The 18,513-nt window shown below is 40.3% G+C and overlaps 1 protein-coding gene across 4 annotated transcripts in view; it reads left to right on the top strand.

Moving 5' to 3' along the window:
• The window catches only part of Efemp1 (EGF containing fibulin extracellular matrix protein 1), a 61,296-nt gene extending 49,639 nt beyond the window's left edge, over nt 1-11,657 (top strand). For 3 of the 4 annotated variants that reach the window (XM_027387983.2, XM_027387984.2, XM_027387980.2), the window contains exons 8-11: nt 396-515; nt 5,005-5,128; nt 5,220-5,415; nt 11,059-11,657. In XM_027387983.2, coding sequence (XP_027243784.1) covers nt 396-515; nt 5,005-5,128; nt 5,220-5,415; nt 11,059-11,220 — 602 coding nt within the window. In that variant the 3' untranslated portion in view covers nt 11,221-11,657. The remainder of the gene's footprint in view (nt 1-395; nt 516-5,004; nt 5,129-5,219; nt 5,416-11,058) is intronic. The other variant, XM_027387985.2, reaches the window with a different exon arrangement.
• The last annotated feature ends 6,856 nt before the right edge of the window (nt 11,658-18,513 follow it).

The following is an 18,513-nucleotide window of genomic DNA, read 5'->3' as shown; positions in this document are numbered from 1 at the left end:
TGCCAAGATGTCACCTCTGCAAAACTGCTCAGGTGTGGAAGTTGAAGTTCAAAGTTCAGGAGAGCTCAGCAGCAGGCTCACACCATTACTGAACAAGAAAACACCAATCTGCTACCTTAGTAGCAGATCTGCAGAACCCAAAGTGAAGAGTGTCTGTCACGAGCCCACTCACTCAGTCTGTTTAGCTTCAGTGAAAACCACTGCAGACTAGGAGGGAGACAGGGAACGAAGTATGCCACAGTTGGCCTCTGTGTTTCAGATAGAGCCCTGCATTTCTCCTATTTTAGAATTTGCACTGTTTTGACACTCTTTAGCTTATCTAAAAATATGTAAAATAAAACTGGTAGCAGGAAAGTTTCTCAGCTCTGTGTCCATGCTCTTGTCTGACTCTACAGACATCGATGAATGCAGAACCTCGAGCTACCTGTGTCAATATCAATGTGTCAATGAACCAGGGAAGTTCTCATGCATGTGCCCCCAGGGCTACCAAGTGGTGAGAAGCAGGACCTGCCAGGGTAAGCACACTGTTCTCGTAAAGCCGAAGTCCAGAGGTAGCCGGGAAGAACATGGAGAAAGTCACAGGATTTAGAACTTCATTTTCCAACCATGATTATACAATTTGTGTTCCTGAATCTTAAAATTAATAGAGTACAGTTTATGAAAGGGAGATTCAACGGGACCCTGACTTTCTTTAAATTTTAATTTCATTTCTAAAAATGTGATTTAAATAAATGTTAATAATTCTTAATATATTAACATCTGTGGAATTACACCTTCCAATAATCTATCAAAAAAGATTCACTTACCAAAATATTTTACCCTGAGTTTTGAGTTTAGAGCCAATCTTACAACTTGAGCTAGACATCCTTAAACAAGCCTCAATTCTGAATTATGTACACTTGGAGGGTGAGAGAGGGTCTTTCTATATAACCCAGGCTGACCTCAAATTTGTAGCCTTCCAGCCTCTGCCTCCTAAGTGCTAAGGTTATGGGCATATGCCATCACTCCAATCCAATTCATGTAGGATTTTAGGTGTTGATGAAAAAACTAATGATGGATATTAAAATGTGTATGAATTACTAAAAAAAGGCAACTGTTGATCCAATAATGGCTAGTGACCATGGGCCCAGTTTCTCCTGGGTAGAAGGGAGAGATCTCTAAAAACATATGATTCAGAGTCTTCCAGGAAGAGGGGGAAATATGCACCCTCTCCCCTAACCTACAATGTGGTATACAGATTAAAATTTCATTAATGGGAGAAAGATTGTCAAATAAAGACAAAAATATAGACAATCCCAGAAAATCTAATATAAACAAATTTACACAAAGTAGTGTAACACAAAATAGTGAACCTAGTGACAGAATGCTTACTGGAATCTAACTCTACTGCATTCTGCCTGCACAGTCTGAACAAGTGATCAGACTTTTCTAAGCCTTGGATTTCTCTTTTGAAAGGGGGAGTGTGAGAATGAAACAAAATAACACATCTACACAATTCAGTGTTTTGATGTTTACTTAGCAATGTAAATGAGCAATAGTAAATCTCTGGAGAGTCCCTTTTAGTTGGAATTAGACTATATATGAGGACAGGAAGGACTTTATTTTTTAAAAGAACAAGATTGAAGACATATGGAGTGTTCATCTAACATCACAATTGTGTGGGGGCAGCTATGAACTCAGAGGACATCTGAGAACTGGGATTTTTGTAGTTTGGAAACACACGCCAGCCAGTAGGTATAAGTGTGATCAGAATGCCATCTCTTGAACAATGACATCTTTATAACCTTTCCCGGGTTACTAGAAACTCCACAAATGTTAATTGTGGGAAAACATTGCATTCCAATGGTCTCACTTAACCCTAATTGAGATATAAATATTACATGCAGAAAAATATTATCTAGCTGGATATTTTAGCCAATTCCCCTGGAATCATCCAATCAAATATCTGTATGTTTCTACTCACAAGTGGATTTGATAGTCAGCAAAGACAAATTCAAATTAATGTGTGATAGCATCTTATTTGCCTGGGCTCTATCGTCAGGAATATTTGTTGTAACTGGGGGTAAAATGCATTGAAATCAAGTGAAAGTTCACAGCGCTGTCATTTTGAAGAAGCGCAGTGGCAAAATGACTTTTGGTAACACAAATTTCTATTCTTTTAACATGTAAAGCAGTTGCTTCACTCTGCTGAAACCCCAGCATCATTTATAAGAACTAAGTAAAATCTAACATATTTGAATTCGTATCTTCTTCAAGAAATTCAAAGGATCTGATATAAATAGTCTCAAGATCACAAAGTCACAAAAATCAGAGCACTGTGCAAGTGTGTGTCTAGAAAGGATCAAAATAAGATGTACCTATACATACATAACAAATATTTTAATATTGTTTCTTCCTGAAGTTTTTCCCAGAATGATACAGCTATTGATTATTGTAGATCCTACATTACTGGAAGTAATAAATGAAGTCATAGCATCAAGTTTCCCTTTGCTACTGCCACTCTCCATTGAATGAACCAATCTTAGTGTTTTTCATAGCTGAACACCACCTTCATTGTGCAAAAAAGTAGAAATATTAAAAGGATATGTCAACAGTGACTTCCATGGAACTTAGATTTTTCGTCTTTAGCCATAGTCAGGTCAAGAAGACAGTTCTTATAACTTATTCTCTGAAAATGTAGCTTTTCCAGTTTTCTCCTGAAATTGTAGGAAACTTCTGCCAGTTGGAAATTTAAAAAAATTGCTTTTCTCAAAAGACATGGCATAGAATTATTCTCACAGTAGAGCTATCCCCGTTATTTTATGACCTTGAACTTAACCTCTGTTTTTTCTCCATAACCAACCAAGATATTCTTGTCACCTAGTTCCACATAGCTTGTATGGAACAACTGAAATAATACTCATCAAAGCCAGGTGACCCGTGCCTTAACACTAACTAATGGAAAGATTCAGGAGTTGCTACAGCTGCCCCTCCAAAGGGGTTTACAAGCTAGTAGTACAAACAAGTAAACAAAACACAGATTCTGACAAAGTAAATTACAAAGCAACAAGTACCCTAAAGGGATAATATCAAGTATAAAAATTCCAAAGAGCTGACTTGAAGCAGGATTAGGTAAATCACTTAAGGAAAGCTAAATTAAAGAATGAAAATACTCACTTATAGGAAAGACATGATTCATAAAAGGATTCTGTGAGACAAAATAGAAACTACAATTCACATAGAAATTAAGTGGGAATTACATAATAATATGGATATTACTATTGCTAGTAACATACAGTAATGCTTGGCTAGTAAAATCCTTTCTTCAGTTATCATCTAGGGATCTAACTGGTCTGTCTAGTTGGTCTCCACCACCACTCTCATTCTCAAGACTCTCTCCCCTCTGTCTGCTTCTGTTTACATTGCCTTTTCCTTGTGTGCCTAACACCATTAACAGTCCCTTCTTCCACCCAGTCCTAAAATATCTCTGCTCTGAGGTGGAACACTTCATAGCTCACTTTATCAGTGCACCCCCCTTCCAGAGCATCCTCTGTCCCTGTCCCTTGCAAACTGTTGTTGCCCCCCCTCTCTCTCTCTCTCTCTCTCTCTCTCTCTCTCATATGTGTGTGCCTCTCCCTCCATACCCTTTCCCTGAAACAGCTGCCCTCCCTTAGAAATATTCCCCTCATGCATGAGAATTCATCTATGCACCACCTTTTTTTAAAATTAAAACAATCTTATTTTACATAGCAATCCCAGTTCCCTCTTATTCCATTCCTCCCACTATACCCCATCCCACCCCCATCCACTCCTCAGAGAGGGTGAGACCTCCCATGGGGGATCATCAAAGTCTGTCACATCATTTGGGGGAGGGGCTAGGCCCTCCTCTGTGTATCTAGGCTGAAAGAGTATCCCTCAATAGGGAATGGGCTTCCAAAGCCCATTCGTAACCTAGGGACATATACTGGTTCCACTGCTAGAGGTCCCATAGACATCCTAGGGCTCCCAACTGACACCCACGTTCAAAGGGCCTGGTTTGGTCCTAAGCTGGTTCCCCAGCTGTCAGACTGGGATCCATGAGCTCCCACTTGTTCAGGTCAGCGGTTTCTGTTGGTTTCCCCAGCATGGTCTTGGTCCCTTTGTTCATCACTCCTCCCTCTCTACAACTGGATTCCAGGAGTTCAACTCAGTGCTTAGCTATTGATCTCTGCTTCTGCTTCCATCAACTACTAGATGAAGTCTCTAGGATGGCATTTAACCTAGTCATCAATCTCATTATAGAGGGAGAGAATTTAAGGTAGCCTCTCCAGTATTGCTTAGATTCTCAGTTGGGGTCATCCTTGTGGATCCCTGGAGATTTCCCTAGTGCCAGATTTCTTGTTAGGCCCAAAGGTCCACTTGAGATGCCCCACTTCCATTCTCATCCCTAATCCTCCACACACAATCAGCTATACATGAAATTCGTAGTGCTCTTACCTACATCTTAATTGCACTCTACTCTGAAAGTAACGGTTGCCCTATCTATATTCTCAACTATGTTATCAGCTCCTTGGAACAGAGAAGAAATTTTTTGTTTGTATTTTGTTTACTTTCATATAAGCAAAGTCATAATCAGCATTTGACTTTGAATTCAGCAGATGGACAACTGGCAAGAGATAAAATATCAGGAAATGTCATGCATTAGTTAGTCCACAATGGCTCAGCTATATCTGTCTTGATGTCACTGTAGCTGACTTAGGTCAGTTCAGTCTCTTCACTAAGAAAACTGAACAGGCCAAGTGTGGTGGTGCACACATACATATATAAGGGGGCTACTGCAGGAAAATTTTGAGTTCAAGGCCAGTTTTGATTGCACTGTGAAGTCCACACCAGCTTGCTCTCCACGGCAAGACCCTGACAAATAAAATTAAATAACAAAAAACAAACCACAGTCTAGAATCCTTCCTGTATCCTTCCTTACAAACCAGAATCTGCCACACATACAATTTACTTAGGTCAATAAACTCTTTAACCCTGTGCCTACAGATATCAATGAATGTGAGACCACTAATGAGTGCCGAGAAGATGAAATGTGCTGGAATTATCATGGCGGCTTCCGTTGTTACCCACGAAACCCATGTCAAGATCCCTATGTTCTAACATCAGAAAAGTAAGAAACATTAGAGCCTTTATATTAAAAGTCAGAAGTTTCTGGTCCTCCTGAGCCAAACTGGTGACCACTTCTGTGTTTGTCTCTGCAGCCGATGTGTTTGCCCAGTGTCAAATGCTATGTGCCGAGAGGGGCCCCAGTCTATAGTCTACAAATACATGAGCATCCGATCTGACAGGTCTGTGCCATCAGACATCTTCCAGATACAGGCCACAACTATTTATGCCAACACCATTAATACTTTTCGGATTAAATCTGGAAATGAAAATGGAGAGTTCTACCTACGAGTAAGTATGCTTAGACAGTATTGGCTGGTGGAAAGGTGGCTGTTCATTGTGTTCGGTCACATGGGAGTTGATCTAAAACCTGGGAGTTTCCCAGGTAGGCATTGTGTCCAGCCTCCTGGGGTACATGTGGCAATACTACCAGATATTAAAATCTAATCTTTACAAGCCACCCCAAACTCAAGCCATAGAATCTAATAAAGCTATGTGTGACTTCCCCAAAATACAAGCATGCCCCAAACAGGTACTACAAATGCATGCTGTCTAATTGTACAGAGAAAAACACTGAGAGTTTTTCTTGTGATAAAGTTTGTGGGTTGTTTTGATGTTTACACATTTAATCTGTCCCTTGATATATTAACTTCCTCCTTGCTCCAGAGTAACAGGATTCTATTTCTTTGCCAAAAATTAGAATTGATTAATTTCTCAGAGCCAATTTCATTTTTATCATTTTTTATTTTAAAACAATCTTCTCATTTTACATACCAATCCCAGTCCCCACTCCCTCCTCACCTCCTGCTTTCCACACCTCCTCCCACCCCACCCTTCATCCACTCCTCAGAGATGGTGAGGCTTCCCATGGGGAGTCAACAAAGTCTGACACTTCACTTTGAGGCAGGACCAAGGCCCTCCCCACTGAATCTAGGCTGAGTAAGATAGCCCTCCAAAGAGAATGGGCTCCAAAAAGCCAGTTCAAGCACTAGGAATAAATCACGGTCCCACTGTCAGTGGCTCCACAGACTGCCTATGCCACACAACTGTCACCCATATTCAGAGGGCCTACTTTGATCCTATGCTGGTTCTCACTCTGTCAGTGTGGAGTCAATGAGGTCCCACTAGCTCAAGTCAGCTGTTTCTGTGGGTCACCCCAAAATGGTTTTGACCCATTTGCTCATATTATTGTTCCTCCCTTTCTTCGACTGTACTCTGAGAGCTTGATCCAGTGCTTAGCTGTGGATCTCTGCATCGCTTCTATCAGTTGTTGAATGAAGGGTCTATGATGATAATTCAAGTAGTCATCAATTGGGGAAAGCTAGTTCAGACACCCTCTCCACTAATGCTGAGGGTCTTAGATGGGGTCATCCCTATGGATTCCTGGGAAATTTCCCTAGCGCCAGGTTTCTTGATAGCCTCATAATGGTTCCCTCTATCAAGATATTGCAGAGCCAATTTCTAAAGGCAAAAACTCAACTCAAAATATCGTCTATAGCTTTTGTTTTTCCTAATAGGAAAGAGTAAACTTGAGCTATACTAGATTTTTATAGAAGAAGTTGTCTCAGCATTGAGTCTTACACAGTTCAGATGCTTATTAATAATTAGTCAGTAACTGCATGGTAGCATAGCAGCTCTTCTCAAAAACTTCAATAAAGTAACTCTATTTTGAACTTTTAGCCATCATTTAAGAAGATAAACACTTAAACATGGCATTTTGAAAATATTTTTATTTATATCTGCTTTTATTTTTCTGACTCTATTTTTAAAACACAAACAACATTTTTTTTCTTCAGAAATCCCTTTCTCATGGATGATGTGAAATATTACCAATTAGGTGTAGTAATATAGTGTTAGATATTTTAAATTATTTGCAGTTAAAAAAAAAAACATTTAAAGATACATGTGGCTGTGCGTGCCTGAAATCTCAGCTTTCGGGAGAGCAAGTCAGAAAGATTGCCAGGTCAAGACCAGCCTGGACTCTCCAATAAGTAATTCTAAGGGCAGCCTGGGCTGTCCAGTAAGTAAATCTGAGGCAAGCCTTGGATCTCTCTCTAGTAAGTCTGAGGCCAGCCTTGGCTCTCCAGTTAAGTCTGAGACAAGTCTAAAGTTCTAAGAAAGACTTCATCTCAAAATGAGAATAAGAAAAATATCAAAATAATAAGAATAAATTGATGGGGCTTGTCATTCTTTATATATGTTTATCTTCTTGGTTAATGAATAAAACACTGTTTGGCCAATGAGGCAGGAAAATAGGCAGGACAAGGAGAGGGGAATTCTGGGAAACAGACAGAAGCAGTCACCATGTAGGCCACGAAAGAGGTAACAGGTACAGACCCTTCTCGAGTAAGATAAGGCCACATGGAAATATTTAGATTGCTAGAAATGAGTTAGTAATTAGGACAGAGCTAGCCAATAAGAAGCCCTAAAGTTCGTGTGTTTATTTGGAGCTGGAAGCAGTGGGACTTGGTGGGACAAGAAAAACTGCCTCACACAATTAAAATCAACTCCTACAAAAGTTCTACACTGAAATTCCACCTGCAGACAGCATTCAATGTAGACGAATCAGCCTACCGGCTGTGTTCTCAGGCCAGTGCTGGCTTCTTTGAGAAACTTAAGAAGACACTCAGTGCATGGTTCCTTCTTTCAAAGAGCTTTTGACTGTGCTAATTTTACCCTCAGCCAATTTACCATTTAATTCTCTGGCCTAAATAGAGGCTGTGCTATAGATAAGATCCCTCAGCATGTGGAAGGAATGGCTCAAATTGCTCAGAAAAGGACCTAAAGTAAAGAAGGGCTAAATCATGAAGACTCCCCCCTGTAACCTGACCTGAGTCCTATTGATCATCTCATCCACCATGACCTTCATGTCACCCTGCTGCCAACTCTCCAACCCCCAGTCATACCCTGAAGTTTCTTGTCATTCAGGACAGTATCAAATGAGAATCTTGGTCTTCAGTGACACATTCAATAACTGACCCTCCTTTTTTCTTCATGCTCTCATTCTCACTTGGTGAGCTACCTCACTTTCCCAGCCAATGACCCCACATATATTCCATACCAAGTTTTTAAGCACCAGTTGGTAATACTACAAAAGTTTATTCTCTACTTTGAGATATGTCCTTAGTATGATTAACAATCATATTTCTTTTCTTGTATCTTTGATATTCTCTTTGGCCCTTGTTCTCAAACGTTCCCATATTTAGTAAATCCTTATATCCTACTTTTTAGTGGTAAGTCACTTGCTGCTTTGAAACCACTGACACCAGCATTGACACTAACAGGCATAAGTTTCCCATTCTACCATCTGCTTTCCAAAGATATTTGGTATTTGTCAGTCAAGACCAACTGGGCCTCATGTACTCCTCATTCCATCTCCTCTGGAACCCTATTCCATCAGATTGCCCTCTACTTCCAAACTTTGAATCCATCTAGATGTTACACTGTCTCTCTTCTTCAGTGCTGTTCTGTGCTTCCTTGTTTCTTGGGCATTTCCTTGTCTTGCAGTCAAATACTTCACTGACATTGCTGTGGGGGGAAAGCCACCAATGACATCCATTATGTTAAATCCAAAAAAAATTTTCATTTCCAGTATTTGATTCTCCTTTGCTCTGCTGGGTGCTGCTGCCCACTTACATGTTCTCTGTTCATGTGTATGTGTTCATGTTTATAAGTATATGCAACAATAACTCTTTCCGCCAGCTGCCTGAGTTCTGCCGCCATGTTAGGGCCCTCAAATAACACACAGAGTCATATGTTAGTCACAATGCTGCTGGCCAATAACTAGGATTTCTTATTTGGTAGCTCTGTCATAAGTCTCAACCATAACCATTAACCTATATATTTTATAAAGACTTATCTTATTGACGATGCCAGCGGCATGTGTCCTCTCTTCCCCAGGATCACATGGTGACTCCCTTCTTTCTATATTTCCTGGAATCCTCTGTCTCTCATAGTCCCACCTAATTTGCTTCCTTATTGGCTAACAGTGCTTTATTCATTAACCAATAAGAGAAACATATACACAGAAGGACTTCCCCCATCAAGTATATGAACACATGTGTGCCTAGGTGCTTGCAGAGGCCAGCTGAGGGTGTCAGATCCTTTGGAGTTGGAGTTACAGCAGTTGTGAGCTGCCTGATGTGGGTTCTTGATCTGAGTTCCATTCTTCATGTTAGAGCAGCAAGCAGTCTTAACCAGCAGCCATCTCTCTAGCTCAGTCTTTGATTTGTCTCCTCTGTCCATTCCTTCAGTGTCATCCTCTTTCAGAACTCTGCAATCTGTCCTTGTTTAATGTGTATCCCTGGTAGTGGAAGCTAAATCTTAATTCGTGCTTCTAACCTTTGTATCCAGACTCATTCATTTATTTGCTGGCCCCTCCAATGAATCTCCTTCCACCCTCCAATGCCCACTCCATGTGCAGTTCTGAACATGGGACTTTACGGAAATTCTTTTGCTCCATGATGTCTATGGCAATGGTTCTGAACCTTCCTAGTGATGTGACACTTCAATATAATTCCTCATGTTGTGGTGAGCCCCAACCGTAAAATTATTTTTGTTGCTACTTCATAACTGTAATTTTGCTACTGTTATGAACTGTAATATAAATACGCACTTCTTCCAATGATCTTAGGTGACTCCTGTGAAAGGGTCTTTCAACCCCAATAGGTCATGACCCACAGGTTGAGAACCCCTGCTCTAAGGCATTGAAAGCTTTACCTCAGTGTTTCAGGAATATGCATACATACCTTTGCACTCCTACTATGTATATCCAGACAGCCTAAAATTTGTCATGTTCTATTTAAGTTGACTACTTAACTCTGTTCATGTATTTGACACAGGGTCTCTGTGTAGTCCTGGATGCACTGGAACTCATTTATGTAGACAAGGCTGTTCTTGAACTCTATCTGCCTCTCTGCCTCTGCCTCTGCCTCTGCCTCTGCCTCTGCCTTTGGGACTCAAGGCATGTGCCAACATGCCTGGCTATTTATTTAACTCTCTTGGACCCAAGGCATGTGCCAGCAGTGAATAAAGGTTCATTAAACATTTTTATGTTTAACGAAACTTTATTCACTAGAATGTAAACAATTTGTCATAGGATTTCTATTGCTGTGAAGAGACAGCATGACCACAGCAACTCTTATAAAGGAAAACATTTAATTAGAGTGGCTTGCAGTTCAGAGGTTTAGTCCATTATCATCCTGGTGCAGCATGGTGGCATGCTGGAGAAGGAGCTGAGAGTTTTACATCTTGATATGCAGGCAACGGGAAGTAAACTGTCCCCACTGGGCATATCTTGAGCATAGGAGACCTCAAAGCCCACCCCCACAGTGATACACTTCCTCCAACAAGGCCACACCTACTCCACAAAGCCACATCTCCTAATAGTGCCACTCTCTATGGGCTTATGGGGGTCAATTACATTCAAACCACCACATAAATGCACAATGTTAAGAAGATGACAACCTTCTTTACCAATATCAAGATTATCAGATTCTTATATGAACTCTTTAGAAAGGCCAGAACTAAAATAAAAAATGTGAAATGTTAACGCATGTTAACAAAAACTGTGGGAAAGCTGGGCGGTGAGGTCAGCCTGGTCTACAGAGCAAGCTCCAGGACAACTTCTAAAATAATACAAAGAAACCCTATCTTGAAAAACAAAAAGGAAGAAAGACAGTGGGGGAGGGGAGAAGGAGGGAAAGGGGAGGGAGAGAGAGAGACAGAGAGAGAGAGAATGCACAAATCCTTACCTTGGAGCCAGTGCATATGAGGGGTTAAGGTAAGAGTGAAGTTTGGAAACAAGCAGGGCCTAAGCAATGCTTCTTTATCCTATTACTTCCCCTGATTATCACAGGAAGTATGCTAACAAAAAATAGAAACTCTAGCTCAAGAAAAATCATTCTCTCCACCCCTCTTTTCTTGTTATTTTAGCAAACAAGCCCTGTGAGCGCAATGCTTGTGCTTGTGAAGTCGCTATCAGGACCAAGAGAATACATCGTGGACCTGGAGATGCTGACAGTCAGTAGCATAGGGACCTTCCGCACAAGCTCCGTGTTACGATTGACAATAATAGTGGGGCCATTTTCATTTTAGCCTTTTATAAGAGTCCACCACAGGCATTTAAATAAGCCAAAGAATATTGTGATGTTAAAGCACTATTTTATTTATAGATATATCTAGTACATCTATATCCAGACAGTTACACTACGGGAGGAAGTGGGCATTTAATCTGTAAGATTCAAAGTTTATCTTTATCACTGTGTGTAAATTAGATATTAATCCACCAAACATTCTTTTTGAAGGGAGCTAAGCATATATTATCTGGTGAAAGTTGGATTCTTTCCTATAAAAAATAGGACCAAGCAATGGTACTGTTCTGTAGTGTACAGAGAAATACACAATTCCACAGACCATCTCATGAGGATTGACCATCCTAACAGCAAGAACGTGGAGGAGGGGTTTTTAACTGCTTTGTAAGAAAAAGGAAAAAAGTCAATAAAGACATATTTCTTTAGAAAGTGAGAATCTACCATGTTTGTGTTGGTCTGCGCTTTAATGTTGAAGATACTGTTTATTGTTTGACAGTAAATTATTACTGTGCAATACAATAGTTTTGATAGGACTCTTAAACTTTATCATAAATGTTACCCACAATTCTAAGTGAATCACATGTCTCCTCATACATTATCCCATTGAGAAGTCTATGAGGAATAGTAAAGAAAATAGTATTTTGCAAAACCATTTTAGAATTCTCCAAAGAAGCAAGTACATGTAATAGAATCCCTGACACAAGAAATGCACCCAAGGTTCAGAGAGAAATGGAGAAAAGGCATTTCCCTGGGGACACTCCTGTTTCTAAGCTTAATTTTCAGCAAGCCTTTAGCTTCCCAGGAAGACTCGAATCCTCAAATTTGTGCTCATAGAGGAAGAAAGGGTGGCTCTTTACCCTTAGAATTCACCTCAGCCTCCTACCCAATTCTGTGAAAAAGTCTTTTCAGTTTAAAATAGCTGTTTCTCTTTAATGTGTCATATTTTTAGCTAAAAATAAATATTCTTCTAGAAGATCACCCAGTTTTCACAAGTTTTTTAATGTGGCCAATAACATCTGATATAATTTTTATATATTAAGAAAAATCACTTATAGCTGCCAGAGAAAGAACAACCTTTGTATTTTAGATATTTAAATAACGAAGTAGGAGATGAAGACACACAAAGACTATTAAAATCATGCCACAAAAAGTTGTGTTCAGCTGATTTTTTTTCTTACATGTGATTTCAAAGCACAAATGAATGACCCTGTCACAAGTGACCTCACTGCTGAAAACAAATGCCTTTCAGAATTGACTAAATGTGCAAGAATTGTCAAAAAGAGAAATCACTAGGGAAAAATACCAACTCCTTTGGGGTGGGTTTCATGAGCTTCGGGGCACAGAAACACAGAGAGGGAAAGATCCTGCTGACCAGCCACAGGACTACTGGACTGTGAACACAACCCTCTCACCTGCTACACGAGAGTCTACAGTCCACATAAATTAAAGATTTACAGAAGCATTTCCATTTTAACCAGTCTAGATTTCCCCTCCCATGGACAAAGCCCTGAAATCAGAGCTGCTAAGGAACACCAGGAATAAGCACCTTCCACTTCATGTTGGTCTTTAGTGATCAGCTTAGAGCAGAGCATTACAGAACACTGGTGTCTATAGGACTCTAAAACGTTGTCAGAGATTTTATCTGAAGCCTAAGACATTTCCCAAGATTTTTCTATCTTATAAAGACAGGTTTATCTCTAGCTCTCCAGGGCACTGCTGAAGTAACAGGGTTCTATAGAATATTCATGCATAAATGCTGGCCCTCCAGCCTCACTTCAAACACTGCATATATTATCTGGGTCAACAGGAGCTATTAGCTGCCAAAAAGATGATTTCCCTTTTAGTCTGAAGCCTGGTCCAACCCACAAATCACAGACACATTGAAAGACTGACATACTGCAGTCCCACTGAGGCAATTCCTTTCTTTAGATTGTAAATGCACACGGCATCTGATGCACTGTTTTAGTGCGTGCACACTTCAGTGCATGCAGCACACTCACCAAGCCATGCCACTATCGCCACTCTCCAGATCCATAACATCTTATTCACTAAAAAAAAAAATAATAAGCCTATTATAGTCATTCCCAGTCCCACTTGTCACAAGCTCTTATAAGAGCTACTTCTGTCTGGATTTATAATTCTGACATTTCCCATGAATAAAAGCATATACATGTGGCCCATGTGTCTGGCTTCCTTCACTCAGCATATTTCAGAATTCACTGACAAGCATTTATCTGTAATTCTCACAACATAGTTTATATCTGTAATTCATTCCTTTTGTGACTGTTGCATAGATATATTTTTGCTCGTCAATTCATCATATTTTGATCTATAATCCTTCTTAACATACATTTTAACAAGAAACTGATTATTTACCCATCCGTTTCAAAGCCAAAATTAACCTAGTTTCAGTTAAATTTTGCCTAGGAAAAAATAGCAAGTAAATACTTCTATTTTAATTCACAGGAACAAAGGCTTGCAAAAAACTTGGGGAAGCTAACATATGAGTTCCTTTACAGGCACAACAATCCTCAGTACACATAAAAATAATACACTCTCTTTGACTGGAGTTTGAAATTCAAAGTCAGTGATGACCCAAATTAACCGAGGCAGTAAAACAAAGCCCCGCTTTGTTCTCCAGCTGTATGGTTCCATCCTTCTGTCCTTGAAAATCACTGATCTGAAGCAGTTCCCATGGCTGGGAACTACAGCAGTGATTCACTGTCAGAGTTATAATTAGACATTTTCTATTGGCACACATTCATTGAGGATTTCTACAGTAACCCCATCCAACACTGGTCAGTGGGATGCAGAAGAACCAGGACTCTAGAAAAGATTGGAGCAGTTCCCATAGCTTCTTGGTGCCTCAGTTACATTGTCTATAAAATGAGAAGGTTGAAACGAGTATCTTCCAGTTTTAAGCCCTTTTTAATCCCCACACCATCGATGTATCAAGAGCTCCCTCAAAAGTACCTGGGTGCTCTGTGAATGTAACCATTGTTATGAAGTACTACACACCTGTGGAAGAAAATTGTTACTGTCCAAAAATAGACCCTTACAGTGTGGGTTCATCTTCTGAGAACATGAAAATAATCCAGTTCAGCTACAAACATTTAAAATTTACAATATAAAATGCATTTGTTCATATTAACTATTCAATAATGTATTTTTAAAGAATTGGAGGGGCACTGTACAAAGAAGTTGGAGAATAACACATGGCAGACTGCCTCTCCTTCCACCTTGTGGGTTCTAGGGATTGAACTCAGGTCACTGGGCTTGCAGCAATCACCTACCCACTGAGTTGTCTCAGTCATTTCTCTCCACTGCTACTGACTGAAATAGGATTACTCAGTTAAAGTCATTTACCTTGCTTTATGCACAGAGAAGGAGCCAGTCACATGTTCCCATGATGCAATGTACTTCCAGAGCAATGTCTGTGTTTTTCCTCAGTGAGCCTCAGGAATGAGGACTGATCCAGACCCACTTGAAAACTCATGGCCTGGCTCGGGCCTTAAAGATTTCTGAATGCATGGATTGTCTGACATCAGTCAGGAAAGCACTGGTCACCAAAAGGGAAATTGCATCCCTCAGTTGCCAAATCCCCACTCTAAGCAGCTTGGTAACATGAAATTTCCACCCCCTACCCCCAAAAATCTCTCCTATCACACAGCATCCTTTATAAGTAATCAAAGGACTGATATCTGATCTTTTTTTTAATTTTAAAACAATCTTTTCTCATTTTACATACCAATCCCAGTTCCCACTCTCTCCCCTCTTCCTTCTCTCCCCACCTTCCCCTCACCCCACCCCATCCACTCCTCAGAGAGGGTAAGGCTTCCCATGGGGAATCAAGGAAGTATGGTGCATCTCTTTGAGGCAGGACCAACCCCCCTATCTAGGCTGAGCAAGGTATTCCTCCAAAGAGAATAGCTCAAAAAAGCCAGTTCAAGCACTAGAGATAAATCCTGGTCCCACTGCAAGTGGCCCACAGACTGCCCAAGCCACACAAATATATCCCACATTCAGAGGGCCCAGATGGGCCTCATGCCCCACTGTCAGTCCAGTCAGTGAACTCCTACTAGTTCAGGTCAGCTGTTTCTATGGGTATCCCCAAAATGGTCTTGATCCCCTTGCTCATATTATCACTTCTCCCTCTCTTATTTCCTGGCTCTCCTGCTCTGTCCTTCCCTCATCTTGACCATTCAGCACTTCACCAGCCCCACATCTGACAGAGGACTGATCTCCAAAATATATGCATAACTCAAGAAAATAGACATCAAAATTACCAAATAATCCAATTTTAAAATGGGTATAGATCTAAACAGAGAATTCTCAACAGAACAATCTCAGATGGTGAAAAGACACTTAAGAAAATGCACAAATCCTTAGCCATCAGGGAACTGCAAATCAAAACAACTCTGAAATACTATCTTACACCAGTCAGAATGGCTAAGATCAAAACACAATGACAGCTTATGTTGGAGAGGATGCAAAGTAAGGGGAACTCCTCCATTGCTGGTGCAAGTGTAAACTTGTACAACCACTTTGGAAACCAGGATGGCAGTATCTCAGAAAATTGGGAATCAATCTACCTCAAGACCCAGCAATACCATTCTTGGGCACATACCCAAAAGACTCACTCTCATACCACAAGAACATTAGCTTAACTGTGTTCATAGCAGCATTATGCATAATAGCCAGAACCTGGAAGTAACCTAGATGCCCTTCAAGTGAAGAATGGATGAGGAAAATGTGGTACATTTACACAATGGAGTACTACTCATCGGTAAAAAAAATAATGACATCATGAAATTTGCAGGCAAATGGATGAATCTAGAAAAAACATCCTGAGTGAGATAACCCAGACCCAGAAAGATAAACATGGCATGTACTCACTAGTAGGTGGGTATTAGACATAGATCAAAGGATTACACACATCCTGCAATTTCCTATAGAAATGGAAGCATATTTGTAAAGGTCAGAATGGAATGCTCGCATGCGGGACTCTTATAGGCAGAGTGGATAAGGTGGGCTGGGTCTAATGCTCTGCTGGCCAAGGAACTGGATGAAAGGCTTACAGAGCCCTTGCTGCCTGATGCAATATCAGAGTAATGAAAGGATCAATATGAAGACTACTCATATTCATAAGTTACAAATAAGGGAGAAAATATGTCTAGCAAATGTCACAAAAAGGCTTGCTCCTTTAGAGACCTGGAAAAGGACATCATGTTGAACATTTCAACCATGAGCGGTGCCCTTAACTCCTTACACAATGTGTTTGAATGAAAGACGGGGGTGGGGGGCAAGCTTGGGTAAAAATGCTTGCTACCAAGTATGATGACTTGAGTTTAACTGCCAGGACTCACAAGGTAAAAGCAAAGAATTGACTCTGACAAACTGGCCTCTGACCTACACACACAACACACAGATATGCAAATAGTCTAATTTTTTTAGTTTAAAGAAAATATTTTAAAATAACTATTTTAAAATATAAACACTAAGAGGTAGGAAACCACTAGAAAGCACCCTTCACATGTCACCTTACTCTACGAAAGAGATGTTTTAATGAATCCAAATGATGTCCTAGGAAGATTTCTTAATTACCTGAAACCATTGAGCATCATGATTGATTGCTTTAGACGGTGCTTCACAACCCAGCTTATTGTTAACTCATGTCTCCACGAATTCAAGTGGTTGTATATATTATGATGAGCTCTGTGTGTTTCAAATATTCTAACACTCCTTTTAAAATATAGAACAGCTGCTGGCCTGCTCACATTTTATGCATTAAACAGCCCACGAGGGACAAAGCCCTCCATTAACATGTTGAATTATTTTTAACACACATACTTCTGTCCCAAATCACGATCCCCGAATGTGGCAAGTGTCCATGTACCCAGTTTTGGGGTGCACCTGTGAACTACAAACCCAAACTGTGATACATATGCTCCCCAAAAGGCCACTCTTGCTTCATCTGGCCCACAGACTAAAATATCAAGACTGCTGAACAGAAACAAGGCCAAAAGCGAGCTGCCTCTTATATGTGGTCAATGCAGAGGTCTGGTGAAGCCTTATATTGTAAGCACATGTGCATGTTAACACAGCACAGACTCTCTTAGTAAGTCAGAATTGGAATATAAATGCAAGACAATTTTAAAGACCCAAATGAAACACCCAATGTTTTTCTAAAATTCTTCCCATAGAAACTCAATCAGTTTCTGAAGGATCGGCATTATTTTTTAATTATATACATACAACATGAATAAATGATTTAGTGAGTATATATGTGTCTCCAGATAGTTTTCCTTTAAAAACTGTATTCCATATTTTGTATTTTAACATTTAGTGGATGTTTCACATTGTAAATGACTTGCTTAAGCTAGGTGTCTCAGTTTGCACTATCCATAAGCATACCCTGACACAAGAACTACACAGCACGAAGGAGGTTTAAGAGACTGTTTCAGGCAGCACATGTGAGGAAGGAGGGACATGAACCAAAGAAGAAAGGTATCTAAACCCAATGAGGAATCACCCTGTGAACAACTGGAGCTCAGTTCTGGAATGTTCCCCCTTCAAAATCTTGGGAAAGTCATCTCAGAAGTGTCGCATAAGAGGCCAAATAGACTGGGCCATCACCTATCAGTGTATGTGCACAAACACTTGCTTGCAATCGAGTGAGCTCTTCAGCACTGGAACCATTCCTCAGACAGACCCAAAAGACTCTTTTACATGGAGTGCTATCAGAAAGCTTTAAATTCTATCCCTGCTCCCAGTAAACTTACATGGTTCAGATACAGGTGGGTCAGTGACATTATTCAAGGTCATTCTAAGCCCAGAGGACTCTGGCAACCAAAATCTATGTCACTCCCTGGCATGGTGTCTTCATGTCACATAAATCCACCTCCCTGACCCTTTACCTTTCATTCTTCCATATTCTTTTTTCATTTTCCCCTCCCTTCCTCTTCCTCTGCTAAATTATTCTCCACAAGTGTCAACTAGAAAATTAGGCACCATCATGATCCAATCTATGGGCCTGAATTAGAAAGACACCTAAGCAGAAAGTATGGGTTGCTTGAGTAACATGACATCTATCTTACCTTGACTCTGTTCTTAACCAGATTGTGGTGTGTTACATAAAATGGGGTGCTCTTTGATGTCAGCTTCAGGGGAGCTAACAAAGAGCCCTTCCATATGCCAGCCCTACCTAAAATCCTGGAAAGGACCCTCTCTATGTGTTAACCTAGTCACATACTCATGGAAAATTTGCAGAGGTAACATACTTCACCTGATTTATAGT

Source organism: Cricetulus griseus (genome assembly GCF_003668045.3).
Source record: "Cricetulus griseus strain 17A/GY chromosome 1 unlocalized genomic scaffold, alternate assembly CriGri-PICRH-1.0 chr1_1, whole genome shotgun sequence".
Taxonomy (NCBI): domain Eukaryota; kingdom Metazoa; phylum Chordata; class Mammalia; order Rodentia; family Cricetidae; genus Cricetulus; species Cricetulus griseus.
This window is presented reverse-complemented; position numbering and strand designations above follow the sequence as displayed.